Source organism: Scomber scombrus, unplaced genomic scaffold, assembly GCF_963691925.1.
Source record: "Scomber scombrus unplaced genomic scaffold, fScoSco1.1 SCAFFOLD_249, whole genome shotgun sequence".
NCBI classification, from domain to species: domain Eukaryota; kingdom Metazoa; phylum Chordata; class Actinopteri; order Scombriformes; family Scombridae; genus Scomber; species Scomber scombrus.
This window is the reverse complement of record NW_026910175.1, coordinates 25,797-40,421: the sequence shown is the minus strand read 5'-3', so window position 1 is coordinate 40,421 and position 14,625 is coordinate 25,797. Positions and strand designations below refer to the sequence as shown.

Sequence of the window (14,625 nt, the reverse complement as noted above, 5' to 3'; positions counted from 1 at the left end):
CCAAAACCGTGGGCTTTAATCTGCTGCTTTATAACAGGATTCTGGTTTCAGGCTTTTTTCCGGCAGATTTTGGAGCCTGGCTGAAGGGATTCGCTACGATTGGGGCGATAAGTCCTGGATCACAGTTTGGGTCTCACCCAAGTGGCAACTACCACAGTTTGAGAATGAAACCAAATGTAGAAATAAAGTGCCACCAACAACCACTAGACTCTCCAACTGACTCCCATTTAAAAAAGCCTCAACTTCTTTATAGAAATACCAAGTCCATCGTTTATTTCAACGAGTCATTCTGGTCTCAATCTCAAAATTCAGACCCTTTAATAAGTGTGCTGGCGTTCATTTAGGACACTATTGCTTCATCAATAAGATTAGAAGACTTATAGTAACTTTGATGTCTGCTGTGATTGACAGTTGGCTTATCTGCTGCTCTTCCCGGCCTCAGGATTCACACTGAGTTGGACTATCGTAGCTAACGTAGCTAATGTAGCTAACGTTAGCCCAAGTGTGCACCACTCAGGGTTCCCAGTAAACTAATGTTCGCTCCAGTCTGAGTTAGCAAGGCATGTTTTCAGAGCGTGAAAGGTAAACATCCTGCACTCCTTATCGGGATGGCTCCAAATGGAAAAGATGGCACCGACCATAAGCTGCAACTCTTGGCTTCAAATTGGGGGGAAAGAAGGAACAGTCAAAAGAGACAGGGTCAATTTGACCCGGGAGGACGACAGGAGGGTTAAAGCTGCAGCGTGCTGTGATATTTTAGGCAACAGTGTGTTTCCAATTTTGTAGCAACAGTTTGTGTTTGTTCCTTTTCCTGTTTTAACCTTTGTGTCGTCCTCCCTTCTGTCTTGACTGTTCCTTCTTTCCTCCCTTCCGTCTGTCCTTCCTCCCTCCTTCCTTCCTTCCTTCCTTCCTTCCTTTCCTTCCTCTCTTCCTTCTTTCCTCCCTCCTTCTCTCTTTCTTTCCTCCCCCTACCTTCCTCCCTTCCTTCTTTCCTCTGTCCTTCTTTCCTTCCTTCCTCTTTTCCTTTCTCCTCCCTCCCTCCCTCCCTCCCTCCCTCCCTCCCTCCCTCCCTCCTTCCCTTCTTTACTCCGTCCTTCCTTCCTCCCTTCCTTGCTTGTTTCCAAATAACATGGCAGTGAGGTCTGAGGATTATCCAGTAAAGAGAATACAGTTATTAGAAAGAAATGACAGTCTCTATAGTTTATTGACCTTTTCTGTTGGTGCAGCAGACAGTCCTGGATGGAGGTGATGATCATAGAGGCTGCTGGGTCTGATGCTATAAATCAGTCCTTAGTGCAAGCTGTGCTCTTCCTTCCTGAACATCTTTGCTTGTTTTCATGCCGTCCAACATCACCTCCTACAAACATTACTGCTGCAGACAGTATGTAGCGTTGGTATAAAGATGTTTTACACAGAAAAAATATATAAATGTTGCAAAACATGTTCTCTTAAAGACGAGGCATTGTCCAAATACTCAGACAAACAAAGCGTTTTTCTCATTGTTCGCTATTTCTTTTGTATTTTACGACAGGCATCAGCATCTGTTCCCCTCTGAGTCTTTACAGACATCTGCAGTAAACAAATACGATGGCTGGTTCTGCTTCACTGATGAGCAACACACAGTTCGAACTGCTTTGTTGAATATTTTTAAACCAAAGGATTTAGAGAGGCAGCCATAGTGGGACTCAACCTGTGGGTCACACACACACACACACACACACACACACACTTCGAGATGTGCTTAGCAGGTTAGGCTTCTGATTTCAGATACTCTGGATCAATACGCCGTAGGAATCAAAACCACAGAGCCTGACGGGCTTCAACAGGCCTCCAGGCATTTGTTCTCCCATAAATAATGTCTCCCAGGAAGACGTTTGACACAAAAACTGAAGCAAATATCAACCACAGCTTCATATAGCCTTTGTGTGATCACTTCCTTCCTTCATTCCTTCCTTCCTCCCTCCTTCTTTCCTTCCCTTCCTTCTTTCCTCCCCGCTACCTTCCTTCTTACCTTCCTTCTTTCCTCCCTTCCTCCCTTCCTCTTCCTCTCCTCCTTCTCTCCTCCCTCCCTCCTTCCTTCTTTCCTCCCTCCTACCTTCCTCCTCCCTCCTTTCCTTCCTTCTTCCTCCCTTCCTTCTCCCTCCTTTCCTACCTTCTTCCTCCCTTTCTTTCCTCCTTCCTTCCTTCTTCCTCCCTTGCATTCCTTCCTTCCTCCCTTCCTTCCTCCCTCCTTCCTTCCTTCCCTCCTTCCTTCCTTCTTCCTCCCTTCCTTCTTCCTCCTTCTTCCTCCCTTCCTTCCTCCCTCCTTTCCTTCCTTCTTCCTCCCTTCCATCCTTCCTTCCTCCCTTCCTTCTTCCTCCCTTCCTCCCTCCCTCCTTTCCTTCCTTCTTCCTCCCTTCCTTCCTTTCTCCCTCCCTCCCTCCTTTCCTACCTTCTTCCTCCCTTTCTTTCCTCCTTTCCTTCCTTCTTCCTCCCTTCCATCCTTCCTTCCTCCCTCCTTTCCTTCCTTCTTCCTCCCTCCCTCCCTTCCATCCTTCCTTCCTTCTTCCTTCCTTCCTTCCTTGACTCGAGGACATCAGGAGGGTTAACACACACAGTTATATAGCTGATAGCTGTGCAGCACCTCTTCCTCTGCAGAGCCTCGTTCCTCTCTGCAGCAGTCGTATGCGAGTGTGTGGCGAACGGGCAGCAAACCTGATTACCTGCCCGTCATGATGCTGGCGGTGAACCAGGAAGCACGGCGCTCTGAAATGATTCATCACTGTGGCGCGTTGGGATCAAAGTGGTGATGCATGTGTTGTTGTTGGAGTAGACTTCTGGAGAACAGCTGAGGTTTTCAGACTCTGCTTCATCGCCTTTGAAGAGAAGCTGCAGATGTGGAGGGTCAGATTTAACCCTCCTGTTGTCCTCGAGTCAGGGAAGGAAGGTAGGAAGAAGGAAGGAAAGGAGGAAGGAAGGGAGGAAGAAGGAAGGAAGGAAGGAAGGAAAGAGGGAGGAAGGACGGAGGAAAGAAGGAAGGAAGGAAGGTAGTTGGGAGGAAAGAAGGAAGGAGGGAGGGAGAAAAGAAAAGAGGAAGGGAGGAAAGAAGGAAAGAAGGACAGAGGAAAGAAGGAAGGGGGGAAGGTAGGGGTGAGGAAAGAAAGAGAGAAGGAGGGAGGGAGGAAAGGAGGGAGGAAATGAAGGAAAGAAGGAAAGAAGAAAGGAAGGAAAGAAGGAGGGAAGGACATAAGGAAGGAAGAAAAGGGGATGGAGGAAGGAAAGAAGGAAGGGAGGAAAGAGAGAGGAAGGAAAGAAAGAGAGAAGGAAGTAGGAAGGAATGACAGATGGACGCAAGGAAGAAAGGAAAGGAGGAACAGTCAAAACAGACGGGGTGAATTTGACCTGAGAGGACGACACAAAGGTTAATAATCGTGTTTCTGCTTCGTAGAACATGTGAAGCAACATCCACGTACCTAAAAACTACATTTCTGAGAAGCTTTACACGCTCTGAAAATACGAGTATAAATGTAGAGACTCTGCTGTTAAACTCTAAAAATAAGTCAAAGGCAGCTTCAGGTTCAACAAGATGAATAAATGATGCCACTCCATTAAATAAAGAAGAGAACAGTAATACTGTTAAATCTCATGGTGCTAAACTTCTATGTTGGAACAAGACTAAGAATCTATTGCTAGCAGCTGTGTGAGCCTGAGAGTTAAATATTAAATATGTTAACATGTTTTGGAGGGATAATATTTGAAAAGGTTTTGTGGTAGACGTGCAACATCAAGAATAAAAAGTCTGCACACTGTAGCTCCCAATGCAGGTGGAATATAATGTAATTTAATGGGAAATTAAATTAAATTGCACCTGCATTGGGAGCTACAGTGTGCAGACTTTTTAACCTTTGTGTCGTCCTCCCGGGTCAAATTGACCCCGTCTGTTTTGACTGTTCCTTCTTTCCTCCCTTCCTTCCTTCCTTCCTTCCTTCCTTCCTTCCTTCCTTCCTTCCTTCCTTCTTTCCTTCCTTCCTTCCTTCCTTCCTTCCTTCCTTCTTTCCTTCTGTCTGTCCTTCCTCCCTCCTTTTCTCTCTTTCTTCCCTTCCTCTCTCTTTCCTCCCTTCCTTCTTTCCTTCCTCCAACCCCCTTTCATCCTTCCTTCTGTCCTTCCTTCCTTCCTTCCTTGATCAATACAATTTTGAGAATATTTACACTTTATCTATCAAGAATAAATCACATTGTCACAATCATTTCATGAGAAGAAGTACAAAATATTTTATTCCAACTTTATTGCCGACCGTGTATAAAAATGTGTATCAGATGCACGAAAATAGAAATTTTGTTTGCATTTTTTAAATATTTGGGCTCTTATAAGGAAAAGTTGAGCTAAAAGAAACGTGTATATGATGCTTTTACGGCTCTCAAATGTAAAAATTGGTCAAATTTTACCCTGAATAGCATGAAAGGGTAATTACACAGAATGAATAGTCAATAATCAAAATAGGCAACTAATCACTGCAGCTCTATATACTATAATGCATTCAGGACTGACTTGTATAACGGCCTCCATTGCAGAAGTACTACTGATACTCTGGATGATCTGGACACTATGAATAATCTCCAAGCTCCATGCCAACCCTGGCCTCCGCCTCAACCCCAGCTAAAGGATGGCTGTCCTCCACTTCAACCCCATCATCGGGCCAAATGTGGCGTCTTGTCCCAGTATACATCTGGAGAGACGCGTCTTGTCTGAAGCAGCAGGAGCCATGAGGCTTTAATGGAAGAACTGCCCCGCTGGGAAGAGCAAGACAGGTGCAAGGCCACACTGGTGGATGCATCCTTCCCGTATATATAAGAGTCAAAGAGAGGGAGAGAGGGAGTGGGGGAGTGTTGGATTTACCAGCAAACCTTGAATCTGGTGAGTAGGACTGTACATATGTTGAAAGGTGGGGGATGGTAGATGGGATCGACCTGGTGATCGGCCTGTAGAGTCAATAACTGGTAATGATTTCCAATACTTTCATGGTTGCTTCAGCTGATGTCAGTCCATTTTCTCTTTCTCTACCATGGGTGCTAATTGGTTTAAAAGTTGTGAACAAACTGTGGACTTACATTTTCTGGCTCTTTTTTCCTCTTTAGTATGTGCAGACTGAAAGCAAAAGAGAGGGGGCTTGTTTGATCTTTGGTGTTTCTTTATATAACCTCTGGCCAGTGATGAGTGAAAAAGAAGCGAAAAAAAAAAAGCACATATTCATCTTGATAAGAGAGTTCTTGAAGTGCAAATGACGGTGTGAAATTGAAGGAAAGAGAGGAAGATGAGAAGAGGAATGATGAAACAAGCAGCGGAGGCGCAGCAATACTCTGCAAACTTTCATATGCCGGATAGCTTCATCAGTGTTTTTCACCCTCTGCTCTGCTGCATTATGTTTGCTGTTGACTCAACTTATTCATACATGCCAAAGCCAACTTGCAGCCTCTTAAAAAATATTTCTGAATGCTTTGGTCTGAATGACTCGTCCTCTGAGATCGGCGCTGATCGTCATGATTACGTTTAGCACCCAAAATATCCGTGACCTATCCCAATGAGTAACCCAGCTATGACTAATCACGTAACCAGGTAATTGAGGTTGTATTGATTTGGAGAGATGCCAGAAATGATTATCAAGCCTCTGAAACAGCTGTCACCAGCACACAAACTCCCCGTCAGTCACTGTAGGGAGATCAGCAGGTGCTCTGCAGGATCCTGTCAGCTGTGTTAAAACCTTTAAACAGGCAACGTGCACCAGGAGATACATACATATACTTTTTAAAAATACCTTAATAGGGGCAACTGGTAGAGATACAACTCATAAAATCCAAAATAGACTACATATTTAGGTGCAAATGAGATAAAAAGTAAATTAAAAGAATAATTTTCACATGTAATTTTCCCATCCTCCCTGTTTAAGGGTTAAAGGAGAGGTGCAGGGTTTTTTTTGTGTTTTTTTAAAATGTCGTAATTCAATACTGATTTGCCAATATTTACAGAGAAATGGGTTTTAGTCGTTGTATTGTTTCAAGTCAGTCTTATGAAAGTTTGTGATATAGTCACTTATTTAACACATTTTTTCGGGACTTTCAAACTAATGTATTTTAATTGGATGTATATATGCTGTGCCTGCACCTCGTTTAAGTGACTTACACCATCTATAACATCTATATGAGGTATAAATTTACATGTTTGAAAGTGGCAGGATCAGATGGACAGTTAGTTCAATTGCAAAATGTGAACTTCACCTTTTGTTTCTGACTGCAAGTGTCATGTTTGTGGTGTTTATGTTGCCATGACAACACAGCTTGCCTAACTTACGAAAGTAACGCTAGTAACTTTATCTTTTAAGTCATCATATTAACCTAAACTATGATCTTTCCTTAATGCTAACAAAGTAGTTGTTGTGCCTAAACCTAACCAGACTTTAAACACAGTGTCGTCACATCGTAAAACATCTTTATTGTGATTTCTGACGGTTTCCCAATCCCGACTGGCAGAAGAAAATGTAGTGGGGGTACGAAAGATATCTCCAACTGAAATATGTTGGTTTAAAAGTTGTGCTGAGTCTAATGAAAAAATGGAAAATTCATGTTCAATAGGTCAAATTTCGTGACTATTTCACAAACTACTGTGAGACTCTATTGACGATTTCCTGCTCTCTGTATGAACCCTGAAGATATTTGACATTGTCCTCCCAAAACAAAGACATAGTAGGTATTAGGTCGCCCAGAAATTACTTTTATTTTTACAGTTATGTTTGATGCCATCTAGTGGACGGATGGTTCAGTTCAGATGTTGTGGACAGATATCTGGACCCTTATTCAGAGGATGAGACTGTGTTTTACGAAGCGACATCACGATAATTTCTTAACCTTAACCTTGTGGTTATTATTGTAGCCATGACGACGAAGGCGGCCTAACGCTAAGGAAGTAGTGACTTAAACTTACACTGCATGTTTCTCTAACCTTAACAACCTTTTAACCCAAACTGTGATCCTCAACCTAACCAGACCTTAACCACTGTACTGTGCACTAGTGTTGCCACATCATAAAACATCTTCATTATTTATTTATTAACAGCGATGTGTAACAGTTCAGAAAGCACAGATAAATGATGTTGCTGTTTACTGCAGATAGGGGGCAGTAGAGTTGAAATCACTCCTATGTGTCATTCTGGAGTCACATGATCAAATGACATATGTGCTTGTTTAATTTGAAGTAAAATATAGATTTATTCTTACAAATATACAAATGTACTGACTGTGTGAGTCCAAATACTACACAAAATATGTAAAATTATCCTTTAAACATGAAGAAAAGATGAGTTTATTTACGCCTTTTATTCTGCATCTACACAAGTTAAGATCAGCTGAAAGATGTAACAAGAAGTAAAGGACAGAGGAAATTTCAATCGGCAGTCTGTCTATTCTTTGACCCTTTAGTTCAGACAAGGAAACACTTCTGTAGCAGAGGGAGAAACCTCAGGAGGAAACAGAGGACCGATCCTTCTTAGAGAAAGACAGATTAACCTTCCTGTTGTCCTCTAGTCAAGGAAGGAAGGGAGGAAGAAGGAAGGGAGGAAGAAGGAAGGGAGGAAGAAGGAAGGGCGGAAGAAGGAAGGAAGGGAGAAAGAAGGAAGGAAAGGAGATAGGGAGGAAGGAAGGAAGGATGGAAGGGAGGGAGGAAGAAGGAAAGGAAAGGAGGAAGAAGGAAGGAAAGGAGGGAGGATGGAAGGGAGGAAGAAAGAAGGAAAGGAGGATGGAAGGGAGGAAGAAGGAAGGAAAGGAGGGAGGGAGGTAGGAAGGAAAGAAGGACAGAGGAAAGAAGGAAGGGGGGAAGGACAGAAGGAAGGAAGAAAGGGGGATGGAGGAAGGAAGGGAGGAAAGAGACAGGAAGGAAAGAAGGAGAGAAGGAGGGAAGGAAGGAAGGAAGGAAGGAAGGAAGGAAGGAAGGAAGGAAGGAAGGAAGGAAGGAAGGAAGGAAGGAAGGAGGGAAGGAAGGAACAGTCAAAACAGAGTGGGTCAATTTGACCCGGGAGGACAAAAGAAGGGTTAAAGAAAGGGGGCTGAAGCAAAGACTGAACTTAGGAATAAAAGAAGGATAAGAAAGTAAGAAGGAAGGAAACATCTCATTAAGAAAAGTGTCAGTTTGTAGATAAATGAGAAAAAACGACAATATTTCCCTGTTGAACTGTCTGAATATTCGTCTCTTTATCTCCAGCGAGCGTTGGATCCACCTTGAGAAAAAACATGGAGGAAGACTTCCGTCCGCAGGTGAAGAAGGTTGCCGTGGCGATGGGTGCATCCCTCTCAGAGCAGGACATCGACCGCATGCCGCTGGGGATGAGAACACAGGGTGTGTGTGTGTGTGTGTGTGTGTGTGTGTGTGTGTGTGTGTGTGTGTGTGTGTGTGTGTGTGTGTGTGTGTTAGATGGTAGTCATGCATTAACCTTCGTGTCGTCCTCCCGGGTCAAATTGAACTCCTCTGTTTTGACTGTTCGTTCTTTCCTCCTTTCCTTCCTTTCTTCCTTCCTTCCTTCCTTCCTTCCTTCCTTCCTTCCTTCCTTCCTTCCTTTCCATCCTCCTTCCCTCCATTCTTTCTTTCCTCCCCCTTACCTTCCTCCCTTCATTCTTTCCTCTGTCCTTCCTCCCTTCCTTCTTTACTTTCCTCCCTTCCTTCCTCCCTCCTTTCCTTCCTTCCTTCCCTCCTTCCTTCCTCCCTCCTTTCCTTCCTTCCTTCCTTCCTTCCTCCATTCCTTCCTTCCTCCCCCCTTTCCTCCCTCCTTCCTTCCTCCTTCCCCCCTTTCCTTCCTTCTTCCTTCCTCCCCTCCTTCCTTCCTTCCTTCCTCCCTCCCTCCCTCCCTTCTTTCCTTCCTTCCCTCTTCCTCCCTTCCTCCTTTCCTCCCTTCCTTCCTTCCTTCCTCCCTCCTTTCCTTCCTTCTTCCTTACTCCCTTCCTCCCTTCCTTCCTTTCTCCCTCCTTTCCTCCCTTCCATCCTTCCTTTCTCCCTCCCTTCCTCCCTTCTTCCTCCCTTCCTTCTTTGACTCGAGGACAACAGGAGGGTTAAATCGACCGGTTTGATGAATGAGGAAGTGCTCACCAATGAGTCATGATGATGATTTCACTGCCTGATGTCATCTTTTTGTGATCCTACGCAGGAAGCTTCAACTACAACAGGTTTCTGGAGTACATGAGGCAGTTCAAGACATCGGAGGAGAGAGAGGAGGCCATAAAGAAAGCCTTCATGATGCTCGACAAAGACGGCAGCGGCTACATAGAGTGGAACGAGATCAAGTAGGATCTCATTCATCAATAAATCAATTAGACTTTATTAATAGAGCAGCTTTCATAAGGGTTAGAGAGGTTAATGGAGTTCAAAGTGCTTCATAGTTGACTGACAAGCTGATTATAAGACAGAACAAGTGTTAGACTGAGGAAAAGATGAAGAAAAGGAATAAAAATGATGAAGGAGAAGAATCAAAGAACAGATTACAAAGAAAAAGGAAGAAAAAGAAGAAAACTGAGACCAATGCATGCAAGAGAAAATATGATAAAAAACATTCAAAACATTTAAATAAAGTAAAATAAATGAGAAAATAAAAGATAATAAGAGAAAGAGTTAAAAAAAAAAAAGGTTTAAATAAATTAAACAGACTAAAAAGTAAAATGAAATAAAAGAGATAAAGTTAAATAAATGTTAAAATCGATAAAGATAAAACATATAGAATGATAATAAAATAAAGAATGAAAAGAGAACATAATGATAAAAATGTTATAAAAAATGTAAATAAAGCACATAAATAAGAGAAAGCAATACATAAATAAAAATAATACAATAAGATAATAAGTACTTTAAATTTGGGACTAATTTTACACATTGGTGCTCTAATGAGTATTTCTGCCATCATTAGCTCTTCAGTGTGTTTTTAATAATAGTTTTTTATAGGGAATAAGAAACATTTGGCTTTTGAAACACACATATTACTTCTTAGTGGGATTAATTAATAGATATTATATATGTGTGGAATTTTGCCTTTCCACACATATATGATATTCTGTTAATTAATCCTAATAAGAAGTCTATGCTCTGCACCTAATGTGTAGTTTCCACGGCGTAAAGTAGAAATAAATAAGTGCCCATCTTAACCAAATATTTTAAAATAAGTTTATATAAACGTTAAATTTACAGGAGTATCCAGAAAACTTTCCTTCAGTTGAACTAAACTAAAACAGAAATGTTTGTAACTGGCTCCAGATATAAAAAACAGTCACATGCTGCCATCTAGTGGCTATTTGATGTAATACATTAAACCTGCTGCAAGAAATCCTGGTTTAACCCTCCTGTTGTCCTCGAGTCAAGGAAGGAAGGTAGGAAGAAGGAAGGAAAGGAGGGAGGAACAAGGAAGGAAAGGAGGAAGGAAGGGAGGAAGAGGGAAGGAAAGGAGGGAAGAAGGAAGGAGGGAAGGAAAGAAGGAAGGAAGGGAGGAAGGAGGGAGGGAGGAAAGAAGGAAGGAGGGAGGGAGGGAGAAAGGAAAAGAGGAAGGGAGGAAAGAAGGAAAGAAGGACAGAGGAAAGAAGGAAGAGGGGAAGGTAGGAGTGAGGAAAGAAAGAGAGAAGGAGGGAGGGAGGAAATGAGGAAGGAAAGGAAGGAAGGAAGGAAAGAAGGAAGGAAGGAAGGAAGGAAGGAAGGAAGGAAGGAAGGAAGGAAGGAAGGAAGGAAGGAAGGAAGGAAGGAAGGAAGGAAGGAAGGAAAGAAAGAGGGAAGGACAGAAGGAGGGAAGAAAAGGGGATGGAGGAAGGAAGGGAGGAAAGAAAGAGAGAAGGAGGGAGGGAGGGAGGACAGACAGAAGCAAGGAAGGGAGGACGGAAGGAAGGAACAGTCAAAACAGACGAGGTCAATTTGACCCGGGAGGACGACACAAAGGTTAAATTTAAACTTTTGAGCATCATCATTACAAAACAATACAAACATGCACACACGTTTTAAATATACAGAAACCATCTCATAGGATAATGCTGTCTTTGCATTTTAATGAGTTTTAGAGAAATATCTGCACCAATAAATGTCATATTTCCCTTTTGAAATAGACTTACTGCAGCCAGAAGGAAGAAAGTCCCAAATGTAATAATTGAATAAAAGGCAGCAGTGGCAAACACAAAGGTGTGAAGCATTGATATAAAAGAGCTGAGAGTTGCATCACAACTGCAGAGTTGGAGCATGGAAATTAAATAATGCCTCTTTGTGTTGGAGCAGCAGATCAATGAAACACAAGTTAAACAAAGATTCATTAACACTGATAAAGATTATGACTTTAATATTGTTTCAGGTACATTTTGTCCACGGTGCCGTCTGCGACCCCGTCAGCTCCGCTCTCTGATGAAGAGGCGGAGGCCGTGATCCAGTCTGTGGACACAGATGGAGACGGACGCATCGACTACAGAGGTGACAGTCATTTTCACTCTGTTATACTCTCTGTTTATCTCATCACTATAAATCTCAGATATGACATTGTGCAAGGTGCATTCTTTGGCTCTGTGTGTTTAATGTGGATTTATATATTTTGTTATTAATGTTAAAAGTGAGGGATATCCTCCTTTTTTTACAATATATATAATATACAGAGGAGCCTTTTTTTCTTAAATCGAGCCATATTGATGTTATGATGGCTATATTACCTGATGTTTTGCTATTGTGCTTTGGGGGTCCCATCTATATATCTATGGATCATTTGTACATATTTATATTTCATTATATATATATATGTTTTGTTTATCACATTTAATTTTTTCTTATGTTTTATAGTACTACTATTATGGGTTATTGTATTATCTTCTTTACACTTATACACCTGTAAATATAGAGTGGGATTCAGTCAGATGACCTGAGCCTCAATCTATTTAATATGGTGACTATACATTATTGTTTTAGTCTGAAGAAGAGCAGAAATCATACCTGCATTGGGAGCTGCAGTGTGCGGACTTTCTCTTCTGCCTTAGATTTAGTTTTCTTGGTCCAAGTTTTTTATTCTCTATGTGCATCTACTGCATCATTTCTTCATCCTCTCTGCGGATGCAATGACCCACATTCACCACTAAGAGTCAGCAGATAATAACTCTTCATGTCTGACAGGAAGCCTGCTGCACAGATAAACTCTTATTAAATAGAATATGCAGAGACAGCAGCTGATTCCTCTGATGTCTGATCTCTGAACAGCTGATGAGCTCAGCACAGTTCAAATGTGCTGCAATCATGATATCAACATACTGCAGTTGTTAAAGTAGCAGGACGATCTATTATATGACAGTTTTCACTTTTAAAAGGAAAAGTATTTGCATGTTCACATCACACACAAACTCAAGAATCTTACTTTCATATGTTTTAAATGATGGTCTGACATAAGATGAGTTTCTTTTATTGTCATTGTACAAAAACATGCAATGAAACTCAGGTGCACTCAAGGACCGGGCTCAAATATCAAATGAATAAATACATGCATTTCATTCACTTTTACTGTCATTCTGCACATCAAAGCATGCCAGTTTCTGCATCACCAGAGATCTTTAAAAAACACACAAAACAAACAAAAACCTTTGTGTCGTCCTCCCGTCTGTTTGACTGTTCCTTCTTTCCTCCCTTCCTTCCTTTCTCCCTCCTTTCCTTCCTTCTTCCTTCCTTCCATCTTTCGTTCCATCTTCGTTCCATCTTTTGTTCCATCTTTCCTTCCTTCCTTCCTTCCTTCCTTCCTTCCTTCCATCTTTTGTTCCATCTTTCCTTCCTTCCTTCCTTCCTTCCTTCCTTCCTTCCTTCCTTCCTCCCTTCCTTCCATCTTTCCTTCCTTCGTCCTTCCATCTTTCTTTCCTTCCTTCCTCCCTTCCATCCTTCCTTCCTCCTTTCCTTCCTTCTTCCCCCCTTCCATCATTCCTTCTTCCTTCCATCCTTCCGTCTTTATATTCCATTTTTTCCATCTTTCTTCTTTCCTTGACTCGAGTACAACAGGAAGGTTAATATCATATTTGTCATGTTTTTGGGTTTTCACAGTTTAAGTTTGACTACTGCTCCTTTAATGACGTCATCTTGTTGGTTTAACCCTCTGTTGTCCTCGAGTTAAGGAAGGAAGGAAGAAGGAAGGAAGGGAGGAGGACGGAAGGAAAGGAGGAAGGAAGGAAAGGAGGGAGGAAGGAAGGAAGGAGGAAAGGAGGAGGAAGGAAGGACGGAGGAAATAAGGAAGGAATGAAGGTAGGAGGGAGGTAGGGAGAAAGGAAGGGAGGAAGGAAGGGAGGGGAGAAAGGAAGAAGGAAGGAAGGAGGGAGGAAGGAAGAAAGAAAGGAAAGAAGGAAGAGAGAAGGAAAGGAAGGATGGAGGAAATAAGGAAGGGAGGAAGGAAGGTAGGGGGGAGGAGGAAAAGAGGGAGGGAGGGAGGGAGGGAGGGAGGGGGGAGGGAGGGAGAAAGGAAAAGAGGAAGGGAGGAAGGAAGGAAAGAAGGACAGAGGAAAGAAGAAGGGAGGAAGGTAGGGGGAGGAATAAAGAGAGACGGAGGGGAGGAAGGAAACGAAGGAAGAAAGGAAGGAAGGAAAAAAGGAAGGAAGGAAGGAGGGAAGGAAAAGAAGGAGGGAGGGAGGACAGAAGGAAGGAAGGGATAGAGGAAGGGAGGAAAGAAGGAAGAGTCAAAACAGACTGGGTCAATTTGACCCAGGAGGACGACACAAAGGTTAATGGTCCAGACTGGAAACACATCAGCACCACAGACTGTTTATCTTAATGAACTGACTCCTCATATTTACAGGACAGCAGTGGACTGAAACATGCATCCATCTTTGACTTTTTATTTGCAGATAATCTGGATATTTGGTTAAAATTCGTGCTTAATTTAGATGGAAACTGTTTAACTTTGGAGAATACAGGTTTGATAACTCACATATTTCTCTCTCACTGCCTCCCAGAGTTCTCCAACATGGTGAAGATGGAGAAGAAACCAAAGAAATAAGAGGTGTGTTTTGGTTCAGCTGAGCTCCAGATTGGGTTGAAGATGAGACAAGAAGGAGGCGGAGAAACAGATCTACCCTTCACTCCTCCCTCCTCCTCCTCCCTCCTCCTCCTCCTCCTCCTCTCGTTGATGAAGGATTGAGACGATGTGACGACTGTTGTTATCAGTTATTTACTAAAAACACACCCAAAAAAATTTATGTGAAGGTGTTCAAGTTATTAAAAACATGGTTCCTTTGCTCGAACATCTCCTTTTGACACCAAACGGTCGCCCCCTGGTGGCCTTTTGATAGAATGCAGTTTTAAGTTACTTCCGCGTTGGCCTCATTGCAGAGGACCGGAAGTCCCCGCCTGGCTGAAACCTACCAGACTTTAAACACAGTGTCGTTACACCATAAAACATCTTTTATTTTTTAACAGTGATATATGGAACATCTAGTGTCCAAAATAAGTAACTAACCCTTTATATGAGTGTGTTTGTCTGCTTTTCTAAAATGTTCTTTGTAATAAACATGCAAATAAATAAATACAACATTATCTGTCAGATGCTATCACATTAACTTTAAAAGTAATAATTTAAGTAGTTATAATTCAGATATTTAAACAGCATTTTTATGTAAAGGCACAATAACAAA

At 42.2% G+C, this 14,625-nt stretch overlaps 1 protein-coding gene across 1 annotated transcript; it reads left to right on the top strand.

The window, feature by feature from the left end:
• The first annotated feature begins 8,256 nt into the window (after positions 1-8,256).
• LOC133976777 (parvalbumin-like EF-hand-containing protein) lies at positions 8,257-13,991 on the top strand. The gene is made up of 4 exons (XM_062414975.1): positions 8,257-8,362; positions 9,165-9,300; positions 11,334-11,449; positions 13,948-13,991. The coding sequence occupies exons 1-4, from the start codon at positions 8,257-8,259 to the stop codon at positions 13,989-13,991; spliced, it is 402 nt and encodes a 133-aa protein (XP_062270959.1).
• Positions 13,992-14,625: the final 634 nt, after the last annotated feature.

What these genes read in the sequence shown, in the direction of transcription:
- LOC133976777 (XM_062414975.1), top strand. Translation starts at nt 8,257, where the DNA reads ATGGAGGAAGACTTCCGTCCGCAGGTGAAGAAGGTTGCCGTGGCGATG. An exon ending in GCTGGGGATGAGAACACAGG is followed by an intron (nt 8,363 to 9,164) that starts GTGTGTGTGTGT and finishes GATCCTACGCAG; the next exon opens with GAAGCTTCAACTACAACAGG. An exon ending in ATAGAGTGGAACGAGATCAA is followed by an intron (nt 9,301 to 11,333) that starts GTAGGATCTCAT and finishes ATATTGTTTCAG; the next exon opens with GTACATTTTGTCCACGGTGC.